The sequence below is a fragment of the Odocoileus virginianus genome, chromosome 20, assembly GCF_023699985.2.
Source record: "Odocoileus virginianus isolate 20LAN1187 ecotype Illinois chromosome 20, Ovbor_1.2, whole genome shotgun sequence".
Classification (NCBI taxonomy): domain Eukaryota; kingdom Metazoa; phylum Chordata; class Mammalia; order Artiodactyla; family Cervidae; genus Odocoileus; species Odocoileus virginianus.
The window spans coordinates 7,394,198-7,415,776 of NC_069693.1; the positions used below are offsets into that span (position 1 = coordinate 7,394,198).

Here is a 21,579-nt window from a genome sequence, read left to right on the forward strand (position 1 = left end):
CCAAATAAATTAATTTTTTAAAGCCTAAAGAACACATTCTTTAGTAGAAGTAGAATAACAAGATTCCCCTCCCCCCACTTCATCCCCGCGTATCTACTAAGCACCTACTGTGTGCCATGCCCTGGTGCAGTCCCTGGGGTTACAGCACTAACCAACATAGCTAGACCTCTGTTTGACACAAACTCCTTTCTTTTCATCACCTTCCAGATCGAATCTTGCCTTGGAGAACTCTCTTCTCATGCCTCTTAGGCAACAATGTCCCAGGTGCTTGGCAAAGGGTCTGGTACATAGTTTAGGGATCTTAACGTATTTACTAAATGCTCACTTCATGTCAGGCCTTATGGTCCAGGTATTGGGGATTTGACTGTGAACAAAGGAGATCCAGTCACTGCCTTCATGGGTCTTGCAGTCTTCATGTGCATGCGTGTGTGTATGTTCTCTTTCTGCCTGGAAGCAGGTGACAATATTATTCAAGGTGGCCAGGACAGCTGGCCAACTCATGTCTTCTGAAAATAACATATCTGTATACACAGAGTCCCCACACCCTTGATGCTCTTCTAGGGAAAAACATGTATATACATGAATCCCAGAAGACCTCATCCTTTCTCCAGCACTTATTATCACATCGGTCAAGGGGTTTATTCTCCCCCAGCCTCCGTTTAGTTTTCTATAAATTGGGATAATAAACTTCTTTCCAGAGTTGTTGCAAGAGTTTATTGAGATAAATTCATAAAGGATATCTTGGCACAGAGTAAGTGCTCAGTATATGTTGAATAAATGAAGGCAGGGTAACAAGAATAGGGTAGCTGTGAGGATTCAAGGAGATCATCAGCCAACATGACTGGCATAAAGTCAGCTTTCAGTAAAGGAGATCATCAGCCAACATGACTGGCATAAAGTCAGCTTTCAGTAAAGAAAGAAAAAGTGAAATGTTAGTCACTCAGTCCTGTCTGACTCTCTGCGACCCAATGGACTGCAGCCCGCCAGGCTCCTCTGTCCATGGAATTCTCCAGGCCAGAATACTGGAGTGGGTAGCCATTCCTTTCTCCAGGGGATCTTCTTGACCAAGAGGTCGAACCCGGGTCTCCAGCATTGTAGGCAAATTCTTTACCATCTGAGCCACCAAACCTTTTTCAGTAATAAGGTGAAGATTATTTGCCAGGACAGATAGCTAGAACTGTTTCCTTGGGGTAAGCAGAATGCATAAAGGTGATGGGAGAGAATCCCCGAGCGGTCCATTGGTTAGGACTACGCACTTTCACTACCTAGGGTCTGGTTCAATGCCTGATGGGGAAACTAAGATCCCATAAGCAGCACTATAAGGCAAAAAAAAAAAAAAAGATTTGAAAGTGATGTGATTAAAACAATAAACTATGGCGGTATCTTCTCTGGGTTCCAATACTGACTGCGGCTTCTAACTGATCTTAGACAAATTACTTCGTGCCTCAATTTCTTGATCCGTCAAACATATTATCTACCTCTGCCTACTTGTGAGTTTTAAGTAAATTGATAAATAAGCACTTAGTTCCTGGCATGTAAGGGCTATACTGAGTTTTATGTTTCTTATTCTGCCTTCAGCACAGCCCAGAGCAAGGACTACCACGTCCAGCCTTTAGGTCATAATCTGCAAATCGCAGTCGCCTCGGCCCTGAAAAGGACTAAGCATGAGCGCGCAAGCGCGTTGAGTCAAAGTCTGGAGGGCAGCCCGGCTGGCGGCCATCTTTGTAAAGGGCAGAGACGGCAGCTTCTTTACGTAATCCGTCTGCGCGCCTCGCGGGCGCCCGGCGATCCACGGGTAGAGCGGGCCGCTGTGGGGGCTCTGGGAATGAGTGGTTGAGGGACATGATGGGGGAGGCGGCCGTGGCCGCAGGGCCTTGCCCGCTGCGCGAGGACAGCTTCACACGCTTCTCATCGCAGAGCAATGTGTATGGGCTGGCAGGCGGCGCGGGCGGGCGCGGGGAGCTGCTGGCCGCCACCCTTAAAGGCAAGGTGCTAGGCTTCCGCTACCAAGACCTCCGACAGAAAATCCGGCCCGTGGCCAAGGAGCTGCAGTTCAATTACATTCCCGGTGCGTGGCGCCGTCGGGCTGGGGGCTCGGAACGGAGTGTTGAGAAGGTTTCTGAGGCTCTGTCTTGGGCCAGGTCACCATGATGGGCGAATGGGATCAGGGTGATGGTGATTGAAGGGGGTTGAAGCTGGTAATCTAGAGGCACTGGGGTCAGAAGACAGGGATAATAGGGGCCTGAAGTAGTTCGGGTTCAGGATGACTCAGAAACCAGGATTATTCCTACCCTGGTGATGGTGAGCAGAACCCACTGGGACCCAACATTCATAATTTGTGGTGTTCAGGGATGACTGAGCCCTAGAGGTCAGGGGTCACCGTGGTTGGAAATATTGGGGTCACGAGCCTGCCTGGAATGTGAACTTTGAACTCTCCTCTCCCAGTGGATGCAGAGATTGTCTCCATTGACACCTTCAACAAGTCACCCCCAAAGCGGGGTCTGGTTGTGGGGATCACGTTCATTAAGGTACCCGGAGCCCATCCATCTACCCATTTTCTCCTCCTTACTGAGTCTTCCCCAAATCCCTCTTGCTGCCTCTACCTTCCCCTGAGGCCAGTCTCCTCTCCCAGGATTCTGGGGACAAAGGCAGCCCCTTCCTTAACATTTACTGTGACTACGAGCCTGGCTCTGAGTACAACCTGGACTCCATTGCCCGTAAGTGTGGCCTGGAGGGAAAGAGGGATGGGGAAAGGGTGGGGGATGCAGTCCCATCCCTGGTACCTAACTGCCTCCGCTCCCCCTGCAGAGAGCTGCCTAAACCTGGAGCTCCAGTTCACTCCTTTCCAACTATGCCACGCAGAGTAAGTAAATCACAGGCTTGATACAATAGGGAGTGTATGTGTGCACGTGTGTGTGTTTGTGTTGAGAGGGCAGAGGCTGTAGCATACTGAAGACCACAAACCCACCTATAGGCAATCAGACTTGTTTTGTTTTTTAGAGCATCATGCATTTAAGGTAGCCATTTACCATACTCAGCTGATGGGCTACCATTCTGCAATCCCTGAACTAGATGGTGTTAGTCATTCAGTCATGTCTGACTCTTTGCGACCCCATGGACTGTAGCCCACTGGGCTCCTCTGTCCGTGGAATTCTCCAGACAAGAATACTGGAGTAGGTAGCCATTCTCTTCTCCAGGGGACCTTCCTGATTCAGGGATCGAACCTGCATCTCCTGCATTGCAAGCAAATTCTTTACTGTCTGAGCCACCAGGGAAGCCCCTAAACTAGACAATTTGAGAGTTAATCGAGTGCCTCATTTCCAGACGTGTAGAACTCTCAAGTTTTTATATTCTAGATTAGGGCATTCCAAGATCCAGAAGTCCTTTTTTTTTTCTCTCTTGAGTTATTAGCTCTGAGATTCCAAGATCTGAAAGATCTACAGTTTGATGATTCTGAGATTCTGTAATATTAAGGCCCTAACATTATCATATCTCAAGGAGACAGAATACAGACCATGTAGAGTACTGATGTTCTAGGATCCCAGAGTATAAGAATTCCATTCTGGAACACCGGTGTTCTAACACAGGAGTTGCCAAACATTTTCTATATAATCTGTCTCACAGCTACTCAGGTTGGCCACTGTAACAAGAAGGCAGCCATGGACACTGAATATGTGTGGCTGTGTTCCAATAAAACTTTATTTACAAAAACAGGGGATGGACTCCCCTGGTGGTCCCTTGGTTAAGATTCCAATCCCACAGCAGCGTGCATGGGTTGGATCCCTGGTCAGGGAGCTAAGACCTTGCAAGCCATGTGGCATGGCCAAACAAAACAGGCAGTGAGTTAGATTTAGCCGGCAGGTCATAAATGGCCAAACTCAGATCTAACAGATGAAAGTTTGAGAAACTGAAGTTTCTAACCCACTGATATTTTGGGTTCTATGATCTGGATAGTCTACCAATTCTGAGTCTGAATATCATGATGGCAGTTTCCAAAAGTTCTAGTGTCTTGAAAGAGACAGAAAACAGAACTTCTGTAACACTGGGGTTCCAGGGTAAAGAGATGCTAGTGTTCTGAGGTTCTGCAGCCCATTCTCAGAGCTCCATGTTCACTCCTGAACCCACATCCAGAATGAAGATTCTAGCAGGTGAGGGCTCTAGAAACAGAAGGTTCTAACATGCTGAGTTTCTGAGATTGGAAAGCTCTACAGTCCTGTGATTCTTCAAGAGTCAGTTTCTACAGTTCTGCATCTTCACTCTGGATCCAGAGTCTGAAGCCTAGAATGACAGGGTTCTCACAAGCAAGAGTTTTTGCAAGAGGAGGGTTTTAAAACTGACGAACTCTGCCACACTGAAGGTCCACCATACTGGGGTTCTAGAGTTTTTTGCTTTCAGGGTCCAGGTCGGGGATCAACTGGAGACTGTGTTTCTCCTGAGTGGGAATGACCCGGCCATTCATCTGTACAAGTTACTGGGGTTCTAGAGTTTTTTGCTTTCAGGGTCCAGGTTGGGGATCAACTGGAGACTGTGTTTCTCCTGAGTGGGAATGACCCGGCCATTCATCTGTACAAGGAGGTGAGGCGGAGGAGGGGTGGTGGGCAGAGCCCTGCTGGGGCCACCGTGGACTGGGTCGGGTGGTGGGGGGAGCGGTGTGTGAGATCTGCCACTGACTCCAAGCGGGTGGCGGGTCTCGGTTCCCCCAGAACGAGGGACTGCATCAGTTTGAAGAACAGCCTGTGGAAAACCTCTTCCCAGAGCTCACAAACCTGACCAGTAGGTAGGCGAGCCCCCGACAGGCCAGCAGGGACCGGGGCAGGCGGGCTCCGAGAAATCCCGGTGGTGGGAATTGAGCCCTAGGGAAATCAAGCCCAGAGGAGGCCCAAGGCTCTTCCGGGGGTAGGGGTGGGGTGGATGCTTGTAGGGAGGAGGAGGTGGGGGGTGGGGGCTGGGGCCTGGTGACCGCCCGAGGGCCCCTCTGTCCACCTGTCCACCCCCAGCGTCCTGTGGCTTGACGTGCACAACCTACCCGGCACATCCCGGCGACTCTCAGCTCTGGGCTGTCAGAGCGGTTACGTCCGCGTCGCCCACGTGGACCAGCAGAGTCGAGGTGATGACGGGGCGGGGCTTGGACATGGTTGGGGGCGGGGCCTTGGGGCGGGGCGGGGACTCAGGACTGGGGGCGGGGCGGGCGCTCGCGAACTGGAGGCGGGGCTTGGGCGGGGCCCGGGGCTCTCAGGGCTGGAGGGTGGGGCCCAGGGGCGGGGGCGGGGCCCTGAGTCCTCGCCCTCCACAGAGGTCCTGCAGACATGGACCATCCTTCAGGACGGCCCCATTTCCCGAGTGATCGTGTTCAGCCTTTCGGCCTCCGAGGGTGAGCTCCAGGCGTGGGCTTGGTTCCCCCACCCATGTTTGTACCCCTTTCCCTAAACTTTCGCCTCCCACCGTTCCTTCCTTCCTTCCTCCTGGGTGCCCCATTCCAACCCAGGAGTTACTGTGCCCCCTCTCTCCCCCCACGCTCCTGAATTTCACTCCCAGCTATTTGCCCCGGTGGCGGTCTAACCTTTAACCTGACCTTTTACCCTGGAGTTGAACCTCCGCCTTCCCCTTGGTGTCTCTAACCTTCACCCCTCACTGTGTGACTTCCCCGACCCCCGTCTCAGGCCTCAGGACTTGTCACCCTGTATCTTGCTGCCATTCAGCCCCAAATTCTTCTCACGGACTCAGCCCCAAATTCAGTTATCCCCGGACTCGTGGTCTCTCCTTTCCCCCCACGTGTTTATCTGTTCCTCTTACTCTGGTCTGTCCTCTCGTGTTTTTCTTTATTTATTTAGCTGTGCTGGGTCTTAGTTGCGGCATACGGGGTCTTTCCTTGCTATGCACAAACTCTCTAGTTGCGGCGCTCAGACTTAGTTGCTCTGTGGCATGTGGGATCTCAGTTCCCCAACTTGCATCTCCTGCATTGCAAGGCAGATTCTTAACCACAGGGCCACCAGAGAAGTCCTTGGTGTTTCTCTTGGTCTGACCTCTGTGGTCTGTCTTCCATCCCTCCTCCTGTGGTTTACCCCTGATACCCCTACAGTGATCTGAGGACTTTCATATTCTCACCTAACCATGTTCTCATCTAATCTGGTGGTCTAACCTTGAATTTTGTCTTGCACCTCATGGCATGTTGGGATCTTAGTTCTTAGTTCCTCAACCAGGGATCAAACCTGCATCCGCTGCACTGGAAGCACAGTCTTAATTCCTGGGCCACCAGGGAAGTCCCCTAACCTTGGGCTTTTTAAACTGTTATCCAACACCTGTTCCTCCTCCTGACCTCTGACCTCCATCCTCCTCTCATAGTCTAACCTCTAACCCTCTGCCTGTAACCAACTCATCGTCAAGCCTTTCTGCCAGGAGTCTAACCTGTGTTCATCTCAGGTATGGAGGGGTGGGAGGAGGGACCTGCGACCTGTCCCCTCACACCTCCCCCACCTCTGTTCCTTCTCCAGAGACGGAGGACAGGCCACAGCGGGAGGAATACAGCGTGCTGGTGGCCAGCATGTTGGAGCCGGCAGTGGTGTACCGGTGAGGGACACGTGGAGGCGGGCTGGCCCCATGCCTTTGCACCATGGCCTAACCTCATTCTCCGCAGAAAGTAAAGCTTTAGGTGTGGTGGTTCAGGGCTGGATGGGTAAAGGTCCATGTTCCAGGGAGAGAAGCACCAAGTGTTTAAATCTAGAACTTGTAGGAGATGTGCTGAGGCCTCAGGGTGGGAACTGAGATGTCCAGCCCCCCGGGATGTGCATGTGCTAGGTCATTCAGTCTGACTCTTTGCAACCCCCATGGACTATAGCCTGCCAGGCTCCTCTGTCCATGGGATTCTCCAGGCAACAGTATTGGAATGGGTTGCCATGCCCTATTCCAGGGAATCTTCTCACCCCAGGGATCGAAACTACATTGGCAAGTGGGTTCTTTACCTCTGCCACCACCTGGGAAGCTCCCTGGGGTAGGTGGACAGAGCATGTGGGCAGGTGTTTAACCACCAGCTGTGTGTGGGAGAAAGCCCTGGTTTGTAGCGTCTGCCCATTTCAGTACTCTCACCACACTGGGATTTTGGGTCACTGACACAATGCCAGCATGCTCTCAGTTTCTGAAAATGTCCTAGTCAGCTCCTGTGAGCCAATGCAAGCCCGCTGTGCACACCTGGTGGGCCATGAAGGTGTCCAGCCTGGGGCCCGAGCTCGCAGGCTCCAGGGACCATGCAGGTGTCCAGCCTGGAGGCGACAAGGGTCACCAGAAGGAGTGGTGTGGGTTTCCACATGGGAATGAGGTGATCCCACCTCCAGGGGTCCGTGTGAGGGTCCGGATCAGAGACGCCTTGAGTGCCCTGGGCGGACAGGAGGATGGCCGGCTTGGAGACGAGGGTGTCTAGGCCTCAGCAGGAGCAGAGCCTCCAGACCTGACACGTGAGGATGTGGCACTCAGGGTGGCGGGCACTGCACTTGATCCCAGTCTTTCCGCTGTGGTCTGACCCCCAGGGACCTGCTGAGCCGGGGGCTTGAAGACCAGCTTCTCCTGCCAGGCAGCGACCAGTTTGACAGTGTTCTCTGTGGCCTGGTCACCGACATCGATCTGGACGGGCGGCCAGAAGTGCTGGTGGCCACCTATGGGCAGGTGGGGCCCAAGGGGCGGGGCTGTCACGGCCCATGCCTGTGCTGCTTGCCTTCCCCCGTGGGACCCAACCTCCCCATGTGATCCCATCCCCCCATGTGACCCTGACCCACTGTGTGACCTCAACCCCTGTGTGACCCTGATCCCCTGTGTGACCTCGACTCCCTGTGTGACCCCATCCCCCCTGTGACCCCAACCCCCCATGTGACCTCAACCCCCATGTGACCCTGATCCCCTGTGTGACCTCGACTCCCTGTGACCCCAACCCCCCATGTGACCCTGATCCCCTGTGTGACCCTGACCCCCCATGTGACCCTGATCCCCTGTGTGACCTCGACTCCCTGTGTGACCCCATCCCCCCTGTGACCCCAACCCCCCCATGTGACCTCAACCCCCATGTGACCCTGATCCCGTGTGACCCCAACCCCCCATGTGACCTCAACCCCCATGTGACCCTGATCCCGTGTGACCCCAACCCCCAGTGTGACCTCAACCCCCGTGTGACCCTGATCCCCTGTGTGACCTTGACTCCCTGTGACCCCGACCCCCCTGTGTGACTTTGACCCCCATGTGATCCCATCCCCCGTGTGACCGCAGTCCTCCTGTGTGATCTGTATCACCCCGTGTGACCTTGATCCCCCCATGTGACTTCAATTCCCCTGTGTGACCCTTATCCCCCCCCGTGACCCTGACACCCACCATGTGACCCTGACTGCCCCATGTGACCTCGACCCTGTGTGACTCCGATCCCCCATGTGACTCCAGTCCCGCTGTGTGACCCTGATCCCCACGGTGTGACCCTGATCCCCCTCCCCCTGCAGGAGCTGCTCTGTTACAAGTACTGCGGCCGCGGGCGCGGGCTCCCCGGGGACCAGCGTGGCTTCCGCTTGCTGTGGCGGCGGGGCTTCTCCAGCCCCCTGCTGGCCATGGCACACGTGGACCTGACTGGGGACGGGCTGCGCGAGCTGGCCGTGGTCTCCCTGAAGGGCGTGCACATCCTGCAGGTAGCCCGGGGCCCTGAGGCGGGACTTCCCACCCACCTTAGTGAGGGCGTGTCCTCACAGGAGAGGGAGCTCTGGGGCCTGAGCCCGCCTTCGGGCAAGGGGGCATCTTGGCTACAGGCCCCGTCCTGGGTGTGGCTCCTGTTGGTCCAGGACAAGGGGGATGGGGCCTCACAGCAAGGGGCGAAGGGCGCTTGGCTGCGGCATCCATCACCCCCGTCCCCCTGGCCTCCCTCAGCCCCCTGCACTTCTGTCCTTTCTTCTGCCACTCTGTCTGACTCTGTCCCTTCCCCAGCCTGGATCCATCCCGTGAGCTATTTGCACCCTCCCACTGCCGTCTGACCTCAGCCCTGCCCCTCCAGCCACCCCCTCTTCACTCTGCCTGGGGTCTCACCTCCAGCCAGTCTCCAGCTTTCTGCCGCAGTCTAACCTCTGACCTCTCCACCGAGGTCGTGCCCTTGACCTGCTGTCAAACGGCCAGCCTTCTCCTGTACTTTGACCCCTCAGCCTCCCACATCAGCTTCACTGCCCTTATGGTTTAACATCCAACCCATTCCCGTGGTCCAAGGTCCAGCCTACAACCATCCCTTGCTATTTAACCTCCAACTACCGTAGACAAGATTTCCCCAATGGCTCAGCAGGTAAAGAATCCATCTGCAGCTCAGGAGACACAGGTTTGATTCCTGGACTGGGAAGATCCCCTGGAGGAGGAAATGGCTACCCACTCCAGTATTCTTGCCTGAAAAATCCCATGGACAGAGTAGCCTGGTGGGCTACAGTCCATGGGGTCGCAAAGAGTTGGACACGACTGAGCTACTAAGCACAGTGTAGTCTAACTTCTGACCTTCTTCCTGTGGCCTGACACCCACCCTTCAGCTCCGAGGCATCTCTGTCTCCTAACCTGCTGTTTGCCTTCCCCCTCCCTCTGGTCTGACTCCAGGCTCCTTCCCCGTGTGGTCTCCCCGGAGCTCTTGTCTGCTGGAGTCTAACCTTACTGCCTCCTCTGAAGGTTTTGCTGGGGCCTCTTCCTTCAGCCTAGCCATCAGGGGAATGATCCAGGTTAGACCACATAGAAATAGAGGCTGGACCCCAGGGGAAAGGTGTGAGGTTGAACCACAGTGCATGGGATGAAGGATGGACCCCCAAGTAAACCAGAATGAGGAGGGGTCTGAGGTTGGACCAGAGTGGAAGAGGCTTCCCCTCCGCCTTGCTCGCACACACTGGCATCTCTTGCTGTGCCCTGTTTGAAGCCATTTCACAGCGACCTCCCCACTCTATCCCTTGTCTGAGGATCTAACCTCAGGCCCTCCAGCCCGGGTCTGGCTCCGTCCCTCATATGGTGACACATTCCTCCCTTGTCCACTGTGGTCTGCTCCTTCTCCGTCCTGTGGGCCTAGCCTTTTCTGCCAGTGTCTCACCTTTGTCCCCATCTGCTGTGGTCTAACCTCAGCCTCTTCAGCGGTCAGTCTTTGCTCCCGTGTGACTTGAGCTCCCCTGTGTTTTGATTCACCCCCTTCCCCCCCCCCGCCCCGAGTTCTAACCTCAGACCCGCACATCTGGGGCTGGGCTTTGTTCCTGCCACTGGAAATTCATGGAAGGCTGTGCCCCTGAGTCTGACCTTCACCCCATCATGGAGACCCGTTTCCACCCCCCATGTGGTGGTCCTCTCTCCAACCTCCGGTCATGACCAAGCTTCCAGTTTTGAGGGGGGCGGTGTAACCTGCACCCCTCCAGCTCCATCTCAGCTCTGCCCTCCTCCTTCCTCCTTCTCTCGTTCCCCACAGCACAGCCTGATCCAGGCCTCGGAGCTGGTCCTGACCCGGCTTCGGCGTCAAGTGGAGCAGAGGAGACGTCAGCCACAGAAGCTGGGGGACAGGGTGGGTTCCGGGCCTGTGGAGACCCAGGCCCCAGCTTCCTAAGCACCCACTCGCCGCCCACCCCAGGTCTGCAGTAGTGCCTTGGGGCGCTCGCCTTCATGGTGGGGGAAACATCCTGAAGGAGGGGCTGGTCCCCCCAGACCCACCCCTGGGGTGATGGAGCAGTGGGTCCTGCTCTGGCCCTACCCCCACATGCCCTGTGACCCACACTCCCTTCTCTGCCTCAGTGTTCCCTTCTGAAAATGGGACGATCTCACCCTCCATGAGAATCGGTCAGTGGCAATGATTTCTATATCCAGAGGAACCAAACTCACACTCCCCTCCATCCTTTTGTTCAGCAAGCATTTGACAAGGGCCCGCGATGTGCCAGGCTGAGTGTCCGGAGCCGGATTTCCCCGGAAGAACTGAGGGAGGGGACTCGGGACTGCGGGTCCAAAGTCAGACCCAGTAGCGGGACTGAAGTGGAATCGCAGTGTAGGTTTCAGAGGAAAGAAAGGAAGTTAGGCCCTATGAGGAAGACTGAAGTTCACCCTCCACAGGAAGACTTCGGGGTTAGACGTTTGCACATGAGCTCAGGTCAGACCCCAGTGAAAAACTCTGAATCTTGGGTGAGGGCTCAGTGGAATGATAAGGAAATTGAGCCTCAGAGAAAAGGATGTGGGTGGAAAGGACTGTCATGGAAGACTTCCCTGGTGGTCCAGTGGCTAAGACGCCATGCTTCCGATGCAAGGGGGGACCCAGGTTCAATCCCTGGTCAGGGAACTAGATCCCACATGCTGTAACTAAAAAGATCTCACATGCTGCAACTAAGACAGCCCAACCAAATGAATAAATAAATATTTAAAAAAAAGAAGACTCATGGAGAAGCCACAAATTGTAACAGAGGGCCTGAGGTCAGACCCCCTGGAGTCGGACACCGGTGAAAGTTACTGTGGTTAGACCTCACACCTTCCCTGGTGGCTCAGATGGTAGGAATCTGCCTGCAGTGCAGGAGATACAGATGTGATCCCTGGCTCAGGAAGATGCCCTTGGAGAAGGGAATGGCTGCCCACTCCAGTATTCTTGCCTGGAGAATCCCATAGACAAGCCTGGCAGGTTACGGTCCATGCAGTCACAAAGAGTTGAACAAGACTAACACTTTCACTCCTTTCATACTTTGTACCAGGGGTCAAAGTTAATGCCCTACAGAAAGCGATTGAATTTAGGTTCCTACTGGGGTGTCCTGAGATGAGCCCCAAGAAGACAGGACAGAGACTGCACTGGGATGGAAAGGACTCAGGGTAGTCCTAATTGAAAAGCCCGAGAATGGGAGGGGGGCAACTTCCCTGGTGGCCCAGTGGTAAAGAGTGCCTGCCAAGGGAACATGGGTTTGATCCCTGGTCCAGGAACTAAGATGCCACAACTACAGCCACGTGCCACAACTGTTGAGCTTATTCGCTCTAGAGCCCATGCTCTGCAACAAGAGAGCTTATGCACGTTGATGAAGACTCAGTGTATCCAAAAATATATAACAAAGAAAATGCCAGGGGATGGCGGGACCCTGTGCCTGTAGGAATTTTCCCTCCTGTGGCCACTTCCATGGCACCAGAGAAGGAACCCAGGCCTCCATCACAGGGATCAGGAGGGCGGGGGTGAGAGGAGAAATATTGCCAGGAATAGAACCCTGTCAGGAGGGTTGGGGACCCATTCCTGAGCAGGGGAGGGGAGAGGGGGGGTCCAGGTTGGTTGGGGGATGGGGGGCTGCTTCCTCCCTGGCGGTTTTTTGGGGGGAGACTCCTGCTTCCTGGTGGGGAGGGGCAGGCACTACAGTCATTCTGGCCATCTGTCCACCTCCTGCCGTGGAAGTCCACACGTCAGTCTGACCATCTGCACCGCCAGTGAAGACCAGGCTGGCTGCCCCGCGGTGGGTCTTCGGGAGGCTGGAACCCCCCGATTCTTGGCCACCCCAGACTTCTCCTCACCTCCCAGAGCCCAAGCCCAAGCGTGGGAAATCGCAGGCAGCTGGAGCTGGGTCGTGTCTCCCTCCTGGCAGCGAGCCCGAGGGTGTTCAGCCAGGACGGGTGGCGGTGGGCATGGGCCACTGGCCAAAGCAGGGTCTGCCTCCTGCTGCCTGTCTGTGAGGAGAAGTCCTCTATCACCTCCTGTCCTGGGTGGGAGTGGACCCTAAGGTGGGGTTGAGGGCTTTTAACTCGTGATGTTGTGGGTTTGTGAAGCCTGTGTATGGATGTGCACGTGTGTGTGTGTGTGTGTGTGTGTGTGTGTGTGTGTGTGTGTGTGCTCCATTTCAGGATTTGTGAGTTTGTGTTCCTGGCGCTGCCCAATCCTTTGCAACTCACTTCCTGACTTGCCAGCCCCTGAGTCTGGGACTGCGTGTCGTGTAGCAGTGAAGGGTAGAACCTGAAGGCACACTTCACCATTTTGTACCTCAGTTTCCCTATCTGTAAAATGGGACGAGTAGCATTTCCTTCACAGGGTCTTCAGGCGGGTCCATTATGTCAACACGTGTCAAGCACTTACTATAAATGTTGTAACAATGTCTGGCACGCGATAAGGGCTGCATTGTTATTATTATTAATGGCTGCCTTTGTGGTTGTTTCTGGCTGGCTCTGTGAGGCTCTGCAGGCCCGGCATGTGAATTTGGATTTTGACTCTGGCTAAAAACATTCTTGCCCTCCCCCTCCAGTTCTGGGAGCCTGGAACTATTTGTAGCTCTTTCGCCTCTTTGGTCCTTGTATGGATCAGAGACTGTGTTGGTGGGGGGGTGGGGGGGTGCATCGTGGTGGATTCTACTGACTGACCCCCAGAGCCCCCCCCCAAACACACACACACACACAGACATATATGCCGTCCGCCGCTGTCCATTACCTGTGGTGCTGAACGCAGAGGGTGGGTGGGAGGCTTGGGCAGCCTCATTCCCCCCTCTCTTCCCCGCCCCTCCTCTCTGCAGGCCCCTCCCCTGCCTCCCGCGCCGGCCTCCCTCTCCCCGCCTCCTCCTCCTCCCCAGTCTCCCCGGCTCCTCCTCCGCCCTCCCTGCGCTCTCCCCCGGCCCCCCTCCTCCCTCCCCAGCCGACTCCCCCTCCCCCGTGTCCCTCCCCCCTCCTCCTCGCCTCTCCTCCCTCTATCCCCTCTCCCTCCCTCTCCCTCTCAGTCTCCAGCTCTTCTCTCCCTCTCACTCTCTCTCCTCTCTCTCTCTCTCTCTCTCTCTCTCTCTGTCGGGCGGAGTCGCCCACCACTGCCAATCCAGTGCTGGAGGAAACCTGCTCTAGGCTGTAGCTGCAGGTAAGAGACCCCCAGTGAGGAAAGGGAGGGCTGGGGGGAAGGATGGTGCTACCCCAGGTGGGTGGAGGGGGGCGTTCGAGGAGCCGCGTTTCCCTGGGCTCCGTTATGGAGAGTAGGGGGCTGCACATCCTGGGTTGCGGGTACCGGAGCCCGAACGCGGAGTCGGGGGCCACCACCAGCAGTCAACATCCTCAGCCCCTCCTGCGCTTCGGGCAGTGCGGCGGGCTGGGGAGGGGGTGCCTCCTGGACACTGAGGGGGTGCGAACACCCCCGCCCCGTCTGGGGCAGCCCCCCGCCCTCCTGTGTCTGGGTCTCGCCTTTCTGTGCCTCCACACCCCTCCATGGTCTCGGTCCTGCCGAGTCTGCCTGTCTCTCCGAGTCCCCGACTCCCTCCGTCGCACTCTCTGTCCATGCCCGGGGCTGGTCCGGCTTTCTGTTTCAGCCCTGGGTCTCTCCCTGCCTTCCTCTTTCGCCATCTCTGTGTTTCCCTGGGTCTCTTGTCTCTCTAGGGTCTCAGCTTTCCTGAGTCTCTGTCTCTCTCCATCTCCGCGTGGGTCTTCCTGTCTCCCCCCTTCCTCTCTCATCTCCATCTCTGTCTCCAGGGACCTGGTCCCTGTTCCTCTCTCTTTCCTCCCCTCTTCCTCTCCCCGGGTAACTCTGCCTCCTACACACCTTTGTCTCCGCCCCTGGCCAGGGGAGACCTGGAGGAAGAAGATCCCCCACCTCCCCCCCCACCGCCACCTCAGAGTGGGCTCGCCCGGGAGGCATGGAGTCCCCCAAACTCCGCTCCCTTCCTCAGCCGAGCTCCCCCACCCCATCCTCCCAGCTGGCACCCGCCCATCCCTCCCCTGAGCACAGAGCTCCTCTGCTCACCACTGCCTGATTTCTGGCATCCTGAGGCATTCTTGCAGTCTAACCTGTGCCCTCTGTGATGGAGACCGAACTGGTCCAGTCTTCTGTCTACCCTCCCATTTCTCTTCATATTGACTGGACTGCATCCCTCTTGTCGTCTCACTTCTGTACCTCTTTTGCCGTCTGTCCATTTCGTGACTCATTCATTCTTTGGACAATTACTGAGCCCCTTTCACTGCTCCAGGCAGAGCAATAAAAGGTCCTGGGTCGGGCCAGGCCAGTCCTTCCTGCAGTCTTGCCTCCACGCCTCTCCTGGTGTGCCAGCCCCAGACCTGTCTTCCAGGGAGAGTGGAGCTCAGAAGCTTCTCCGCTGCCCCTTGGGGGCCCTGGAAAGGGCCCTTCTGAGTCTCGAGGTCCCTGGCTGATAGATACATCCTCTTCTTTCCTGTTGGGAAGGGGACCCCAGAGGAGGTAGGAGAGATGAGAGGTGTGGGGCTGAACCTGTAGCCCACGCTGTGATGGGATGAGGCCCACAAGTGAGTGCCCATGAGGGGCTCTGGGTGGGTTAAATCGAGCACAGGTTAGGAGCCACAGGCCTCTGTCCTGCCCATGACTTGAAGCTTCACAACTTGACCAAGCCCTTTGCCCCTCCGGGTGTCGGTTTACCGATGGATGTATTACACAGCCTGAACACCAAGACTGCGTGTGTCTGTATGGGATCCCCCGGCGGGGACACTGTGCAGGGGCGTGGGCGGGGGGAACCTGGCTCGCTCAGGGGCAGGAAGCGGGCCTGTTTAGAAGGCTGTGTCCCCACCGAGGGACAGGCAGCAGGCACCCCCTGCCCCTGCCCTGAGCGCAGTTCGGGACCACCACCCACTGCTTACCGACAAGAGGGGGTCCCACCTGGCCTGCCAGCCTGACCTCCCCACCCTGCTCAAGCTTCAGTCCCCATCCTACAGATGAGGTCTCTGAGGCCCCGAGATGGGGGCCAGGCAAACTGAGGCACTCCCCACTGACCCAGCTGGCCACCGGCCCACGAGGGAGGGAAGAGACGGCCCCAGGGACAGACGATGCCCGCCAGCTGCCCTCCGGAGTCCCACCCTGGCCTCCACCTGATCCTTTTGCCCCTGGATACCCAGCTTAGGTTTCAGGGCAGCTGAGGGAACGAAAGAGGCAGAGGCAGGAGTCTGACGCAGAAGCAGCCCAGCTGTCCTCGGTGACAGGGCTCGGACCTCTTGGTGGTTCATCACACAAACATTTATCCAGTACTTTCTCTCCCTGACCGCGCCTCTCCTAAGGCTGCAGGGAGAGGAAACCAGGTGTTGCAGGAAAAAAGCCATGGAACCAGGCTGCTTTGCCCAGCTTCGGGGCAAGGAGGGTGGGTGTCAGAACACCCATTGGCTGACCCTGGTTTTCCCCTGAGGATCAAGGCAGGAGGGACTGGTGGTTGGATGCGAGGCAGAACTTCCCAGGCCGTGGCCCTTCCCTGAGTGAAGAGGTGAGAGGCTATGGATGAATTCTTGACTCCCAAGTGGCCCTGGGTTCTCCTGAAAGCTAGGAGGTGATGAGGAGGGAGGGAGAAGAGAGCATGAGTCTTTGCTTTGGATCCTGGTGGGTTTGTAATTATGCCTAAGTTGTTGCTAATTAGGGGCTGCTAATTAGACGTATCATTAGGGGCCTTGCCGAGGGGGTAATTGTGCGGTGGCCCTTTAAGAATCACCCCTCTACCCCGCCTACATGCACTCGCGCGCACACACACACACACACACACACACACACACACACACTCACTCCTTCTCAGGGAAGTTCTGCCAACATTCTGCCTCCCTCCCCCGGCTCTCAGTCGTGAGGACACCAGTGTACATTGGGGGCAGGCTGTGAGCTAGACTCTGAGAAGAACTTTTTCAGACAGAAATGGACGTTATGGGAGACCCAAGGCTGGTGGCCAGGAGAAGGGTCAGGGAGCAGGCAGCCCTGAGGATCCCTCCCTTCCTTTCTGAGTCCTGTTTTATAGGCTACTGGGTTACCGTGGCAACACAAGGGCGGGGCGGGGGAGTTGGAAGTCAGGACCACTCTTGGAGAGAGAAACTGGGAGCCACAGAATGACCGCTGGGCGTCACTGGACAAGTTACTAAGCCTCTCTGAGTCTTGGTCAGCTCACCTGTGAGATGGCTGGGGACTCCCCAAAGTGGGAGGGTGTCATTTTGAACAGAGTGGTCAGGGAAGGTGACATCTTAGTGGAGAGCTGAAGGGGGAGAGGGAGAGGATATGCTGGGAAGTGTGTCCCAGGAAGGAGGAGCAACAGGTGCAAAGACCCTGAGTCAAGAACTTGTCCGAAGAACAGGGAAGAGGCAGCGTGGCTGAGGCCAAGTGAGGGAGGGGGAGAGGGAGAGAAATGAGGCCAGAAAGAGAACGAGGAGATCAGATTGTGCAAGACCTTATGAACCAGGGAAGGGACTTTGGTGTTTGGAGTGAGACCGGAGCCATGGGGGGGAGGGCAGTTCTGATCAGATAGAAGGATGTGAAGTGATTTGCATTTTTAAAGGACACCTAGACACACAGACATAGCCACTCAAGCCCAGGACCAGGGGCAGGAAGATAAGCATTGACCCCACACCCACAAATGGGGTAAAAAACCCAACCTGGGGGCCACAATGTCACAGCTTCTAAGGAATCTTCCACCTCCCAGAGGGCCAGGTACACTGGAGAGAGACATGTGCTAGCATTTCGGGGCAGAATGTGAGTGAGAGACCCGCCAGCAGCCCCTCCCCACCCCTACCTGAGACGGAAGAACAAAGAAGCACCTCTACAGCCCAAATCCCAAGCAGGAGCTCTCCGAGCACCAAATTGGAAAACACAGGACTCACTGAATGAATTGAGGGCACCCCCCAGCACCTTGCCTCACCCACAGACTTATTCACTCTGCATCCTTCTGGGCCTGGCTTCACTCTTCCATGATATGCCTGTGAGCTTCATCTGCAATGTTGGGTGTATCAGTTGCCCACTCCCTTTTCAGTGCTGTATAATATTCCACTGTGTGACTCTTCTGCCCTGTACTTCTCCATGTTCTTGCCAATAGGCATCCAGCTTGTTTCAAGCTTTATTATCAATGAAGCTGCTATGAACACTTGTGTATGGGTCTTTCATGGAACACTTGACTTATTTCCCTGGGTACATTCCTGGGAGTGGAATTGCTGAGTCCTAGGATACTAGGCTGTCAACTGTAGTTTCTCATAGAGGCTACATGTCTATCAGCAGCACATGATGTCTTTATCTTTCTGTGTCTTTCTTGATCTCTGCCTAGCACAGAGAGAGTGTCTGTTTGTGTCCCTGTCTCTGAATCTCTGTCTCTCTTTGTCTCTCCTGGTCTCTCTCGTCCCTCTGTTAGTTCCCAGCTTCTCCCCCATTCTCCGCCTGCAACAAGCCCTGACCCCTGAGCAAGAGGGAGGAGGGGTTTGCTCCCCTCACCCAGACTTCCTCCTCCTCCCCCACAGGACCCTGTCCCCCTCCATGGCTCCCCTGGCCTTGGTGGGGTTTGCACTCCTGCTGGGGACTCCGCCATGCTCAGGGGCGGCCACCCCGACCCCCTCCTTGCCACCGCCTCCAGCCAATGACAGCGATGCCGGCAGTGCAGGGGGCTGCCAGGGCTCCAACCGCTGCCAGCCAGGGGTCCTGCTGCCCGTCTGGGAGCCCGATGACCCGTCGCTGGGGGACAAAGCAGCCCGGGCTGTGGTCTACTTTGTGGCCATGGTCTACATGTTCCTGGGCGTGTCCATCATCGCCGATCGCTTCATGGCCTCCATCGAGGTCATCACGTCCAAGGAGAAGGAGATCACCATCACCAAGGCCAACGGCGAGACCAGCGTGGGCACCGTCCGCATCTGGAACGAGACAGTGTCCAACCTCACCCTCATGGCCCTCGGCTCCTCGGCCCCAGAGATCCTGCTGTCCGTCATTGAGGTCTGCGGCCACAACTTCCAAGCGGGCGAGCTGGGCCCGGGCACCATCGTGGGCAGCGCTGCCTTCAACATGTTTGTGGTCATTGCCGTGTGCATCTATGTCATCCCAGCTGGCGAGAGCCGCAAGATCAAGCACCTGAGGGTCTTCTTTGTCACCGCCTCTTGGAGCATCTTCGCCTATGTCTGGCTTTATCTCATCCTGGCTGTCTTTTCCCCAGGTGTGGTCCAGGTGAGCAAGGACCCACGGACATTTCCTGAGTGCATGTGTGTCTGCACAATCCAGAGGGGTGGCCTCCTGGGTTTGCAGAGTCAATGCCTGTAATTGCAGAAATGCATGCTGACATCTGAGAGGGCCACCAGGTATGGTTGTCCAGGTCGTACACTGCACAAAGGCATTGGGCCAGAGAGGGCAAATTGGGGCTAGAGTCTGGGGGTACTCCCCAAGCCAGGTCTGGATGGCATTGCAAACTCTGGAAAGAGCTCATCCATGCAGAACTGGATGCCATTTTGTAATATGCCCATCTGGAAATGACATCTTTGAACTCTCATAAGAGTGCCATGTATGCTAACAGAGTCCTAGTGATCTGTGTAAGGCATACGACAGTCTAGTCAGGTATTTGCCAGGTATGGTCACGTGTTTTCCTATACTCCCTGCCTTTTGCATAATTTATTTCCACTTTTGCAATTAGACATCCCCCATTTGCATAATTCATTTTACAGTTGCAGAATCCAGCCCCGTGTTTTCTGACAGTGCTAATTGATTTGAGTAACTTGGTGCAGTTTGCATAGTTTACCCATGGACTTTGCATCTGCATAATCTAGCTTTGTATTTGCCAGATATGCAGTTGTGGTTTGCATAGTTCATTCATTATTAATAATTGATTTCTGACGTTGAGATAATTTATACCACTTCACTGTAATTCATACCCATATCCAGTCCAACCTAGGCATAAACCCAGCCCACTGCAAAGACAACTTTGCATAATTTATTCCAATAGTGAGAAAAAATTTCAATCCACAGCTGCATAATTTACACCCGCGTTCACATAATCACTTGCCTCTCATTTATCCAGTGTCTTAACGGGCCTATTGCTTAGTCTCCTTTAAAACGTTCGCCTAATTTATTTCCCACAACCCCACGATTGCTGTCTACATTTGCATAATTTATTCATGGGCCTGGCTTAATTCGCTCACACACATGCATAATTTATTTGAGGCTACCCAGGATTCCTTTATACAAGTGTATAATCTACTCAGACATATCTGTCAAGTTCTGCCAGCTATAGTTTCTTTCCAGGAAAGATCTAAAGTTAGAGGTATAAAAATCCTTTGCAGATGTTATCTAGGCAGAAGGAAGGAATGGGAAAGCACAGTGAGGAAAAGAGGGAGGTGGAGCACCAGAAGACAAGGATGAGGGAGGAAGGGAGACAGTTACTGTGACTGACTCCTGACTGTGATGCTGAGTTTCCTGGCTGCCAAGGTGGAAAGTACAGATGAGGCTTCACACGGTTCTCAGGCACTATTTTAAAAAGGACACTATCCTGACTTGGGTTATCCAAGTGGTCCGTGACAAGAATTTACACCAAAACTGTGAAATGGGTTTTAGACATTGTGGGGAGGAGGTAGGATCAGGAGGGGGGAGGTTTCTCCTGAGAAGGAGTTGGCTCCAACACAGGGAAGACAGTGAAATGCCACAGGTCTGGGTGCAGAAGTGGTTCTGGAGGATCCCTTCTGGAGTAACATGAAGACCAGACTTCTGGAATGCTTTCACGAAATAACCGAAAGAATGGGCATGAGATCAAGATGATGCCAGTCCCTCCTAGATGCTGTGAACGGGGGCAGGGAGGAGATGGGTCTGGCTCAGAGTTTTCTCGGGAATTGCTGTGTGACCTCAGGCAAAGGTCCATACCCTCTGGGCCTCAGTTTACACATCTGAACTATAGAAGGAGTTAGACTAGACCATTGTTCTTCTTTTAAATAGTTTTATGTGTTGGCTGCACTGGGTCTTTGTTGCTGTGGGGGCTTTTCTTTAATTGCACAGAAATGGGGGCTACTCTAGCTGCAGTGGGTGGACTCCTCAATGCAGTGGCTTCTCTTGTTGCAGAGCACAGGCTCTAGAGCACAGATTCAATAGTTGTGGTACATGGGCTTAGTTGCTCTGAGGCATGTGGGATCTTCCCGGACCAGGGATCGAACCCATGTCTCCTACACTGGCAGGCAGATTCTTTAGCACAGAGCCACCAGGGAAGCCCTTCTTCTTTAAGTGAGGTCCTCTTTTTTCGTTTCTGATTTTAGCAAGGTCCTCTTTTTTAAATTAATTAATTTGACTACAGCACTCTTTAGTCGCAGCATTTGAACTCTTACTTGTGGCATATGGGCTCTAGTTCTCTGAACTAGAATTGAACCGAGGGCCCCCTGCATCGGGAGTGCAGTCTTAGCCCCTGGACCACAAGTGGGTGCCCTCGAAGGCAGATGTGAATCTATTAGAATCACCTTTTGTTTACCTGCAGGGAAGAAAGCAGATCTCAGGTGTTGGAGATCTCGCTTCTGATTAAGAGAGAATCGCCCACAGCATAGACACTGGCCAGTTCAATGAGCTCAAGGCAAGAGTTCATTTTACAGCTTGCGTGGAAAATTCAGTTTCTTTTCACAAACCTGCCGGTGGCTTTGTGTAGTTGTACTATTCCCAAGTCCTGCTTTTTCTCTGAACCAGCAGTAAACATAGCGACAAGGGGCTGTAAGCAATGAGAGCTTAGAGATATTTTCCCTACCAGGCTCATTTTAAAGATACCTCTGGGGCCGTCTGATTTGTAAATGCTCTTTAATCTTTTCTTCCTTATCTTTAATGAGAGAGGTAACATATGCATCTTTACATGGATATTTCAAGGAGAACTCTCAGGTATTAGTGGATATTTCCTATATGTGCCTTCTGCCAGACCATGGGCAGATTGAGCCCCA

General features: G+C 54.6%; 2 protein-coding genes and 1 non-coding gene across 5 annotated transcripts in view; all 3 read left to right on the plus strand.

Moving 5' to 3' along the window:
- The first annotated feature begins 1,752 nt into the window (after positions 1-1,752).
- KPTN (kaptin, actin binding protein) lies at positions 1,753-10,671 on the plus strand. Of its 3 annotated transcripts, XM_070450638.1 has the most exons (13): positions 1,753-2,068; positions 2,446-2,528; positions 2,633-2,717; positions 2,809-2,863; positions 4,500-4,575; positions 4,704-4,777; positions 4,998-5,107; positions 5,294-5,371; positions 6,492-6,567; positions 7,521-7,656; positions 8,475-8,657; positions 9,595-9,713; positions 10,439-10,525. In XM_070450638.1, exons 1-12 carry the CDS (start codon positions 1,843-1,845, stop codon positions 9,691-9,693), a joined length of 1,281 nt encoding a protein of 426 aa, XP_070306739.1. In that variant the 5' UTR covers positions 1,753-1,842; the 3' UTR covers positions 9,694-9,713; positions 10,439-10,525. The 3 variants fall into 3 exon arrangements, with proteins under 3 accessions (XP_070306739.1, XP_070306740.1, XP_070306738.1); XM_070450637.1 differs by lacking the exon at positions 9,595-9,713 and having other exon boundaries at positions 1,754-2,068; positions 10,439-10,671; XM_070450639.1 differs by lacking the exons at positions 5,294-5,371; positions 9,595-9,713 and having other exon boundaries at positions 10,439-10,671.
- Positions 10,672-11,217: 546 nt separating this feature from the next.
- On the plus strand, positions 11,218-11,293 carry TRNAR-CCG (transfer RNA arginine (anticodon CCG)). Its single transcript has one exon. It is a non-coding gene; the product is annotated as a tRNA-Arg (tRNA).
- A 2,279-nt stretch (positions 11,294-13,572) lies between these two features.
- SLC8A2 (solute carrier family 8 member A2) overlaps positions 13,573-21,579 on the plus strand; it is a 40,213-nt gene continuing 32,206 nt past the window's right edge. Inside the window, exons 1-2 of the mRNA XM_070450640.1 lie at positions 13,573-13,810; positions 18,157-18,850. Coding sequence (XP_070306741.1) covers positions 18,173-18,850 — 678 coding nt within the window. The 5' untranslated portion in view covers positions 13,573-13,810; positions 18,157-18,172. The remainder of the gene's footprint in view (positions 13,811-18,156; positions 18,851-21,579) is intronic.

Bases quoted from the DNA above. Each gene is read 5' to 3' on its own strand.
- KPTN (XM_070450637.1), top strand. From the start codon at position 1,843: ATGATGGGGGAGGCGGCCGTGGCCGCAGGGCCTTGCCCGCTGCGCGAG. The intron at 5,372-6,491 runs GTGAGCTCCAGG...TTCCTTCTCCAG, and splicing joins CAGCCTTTCGGCCTCCGAGG to AGACGGAGGACAGGCCACAG. The intron at 8,658-10,438 runs GTAGCCCGGGGC...CGTTCCCCACAG, and splicing joins AGGGCGTGCACATCCTGCAG to CACAGCCTGATCCAGGCCTC.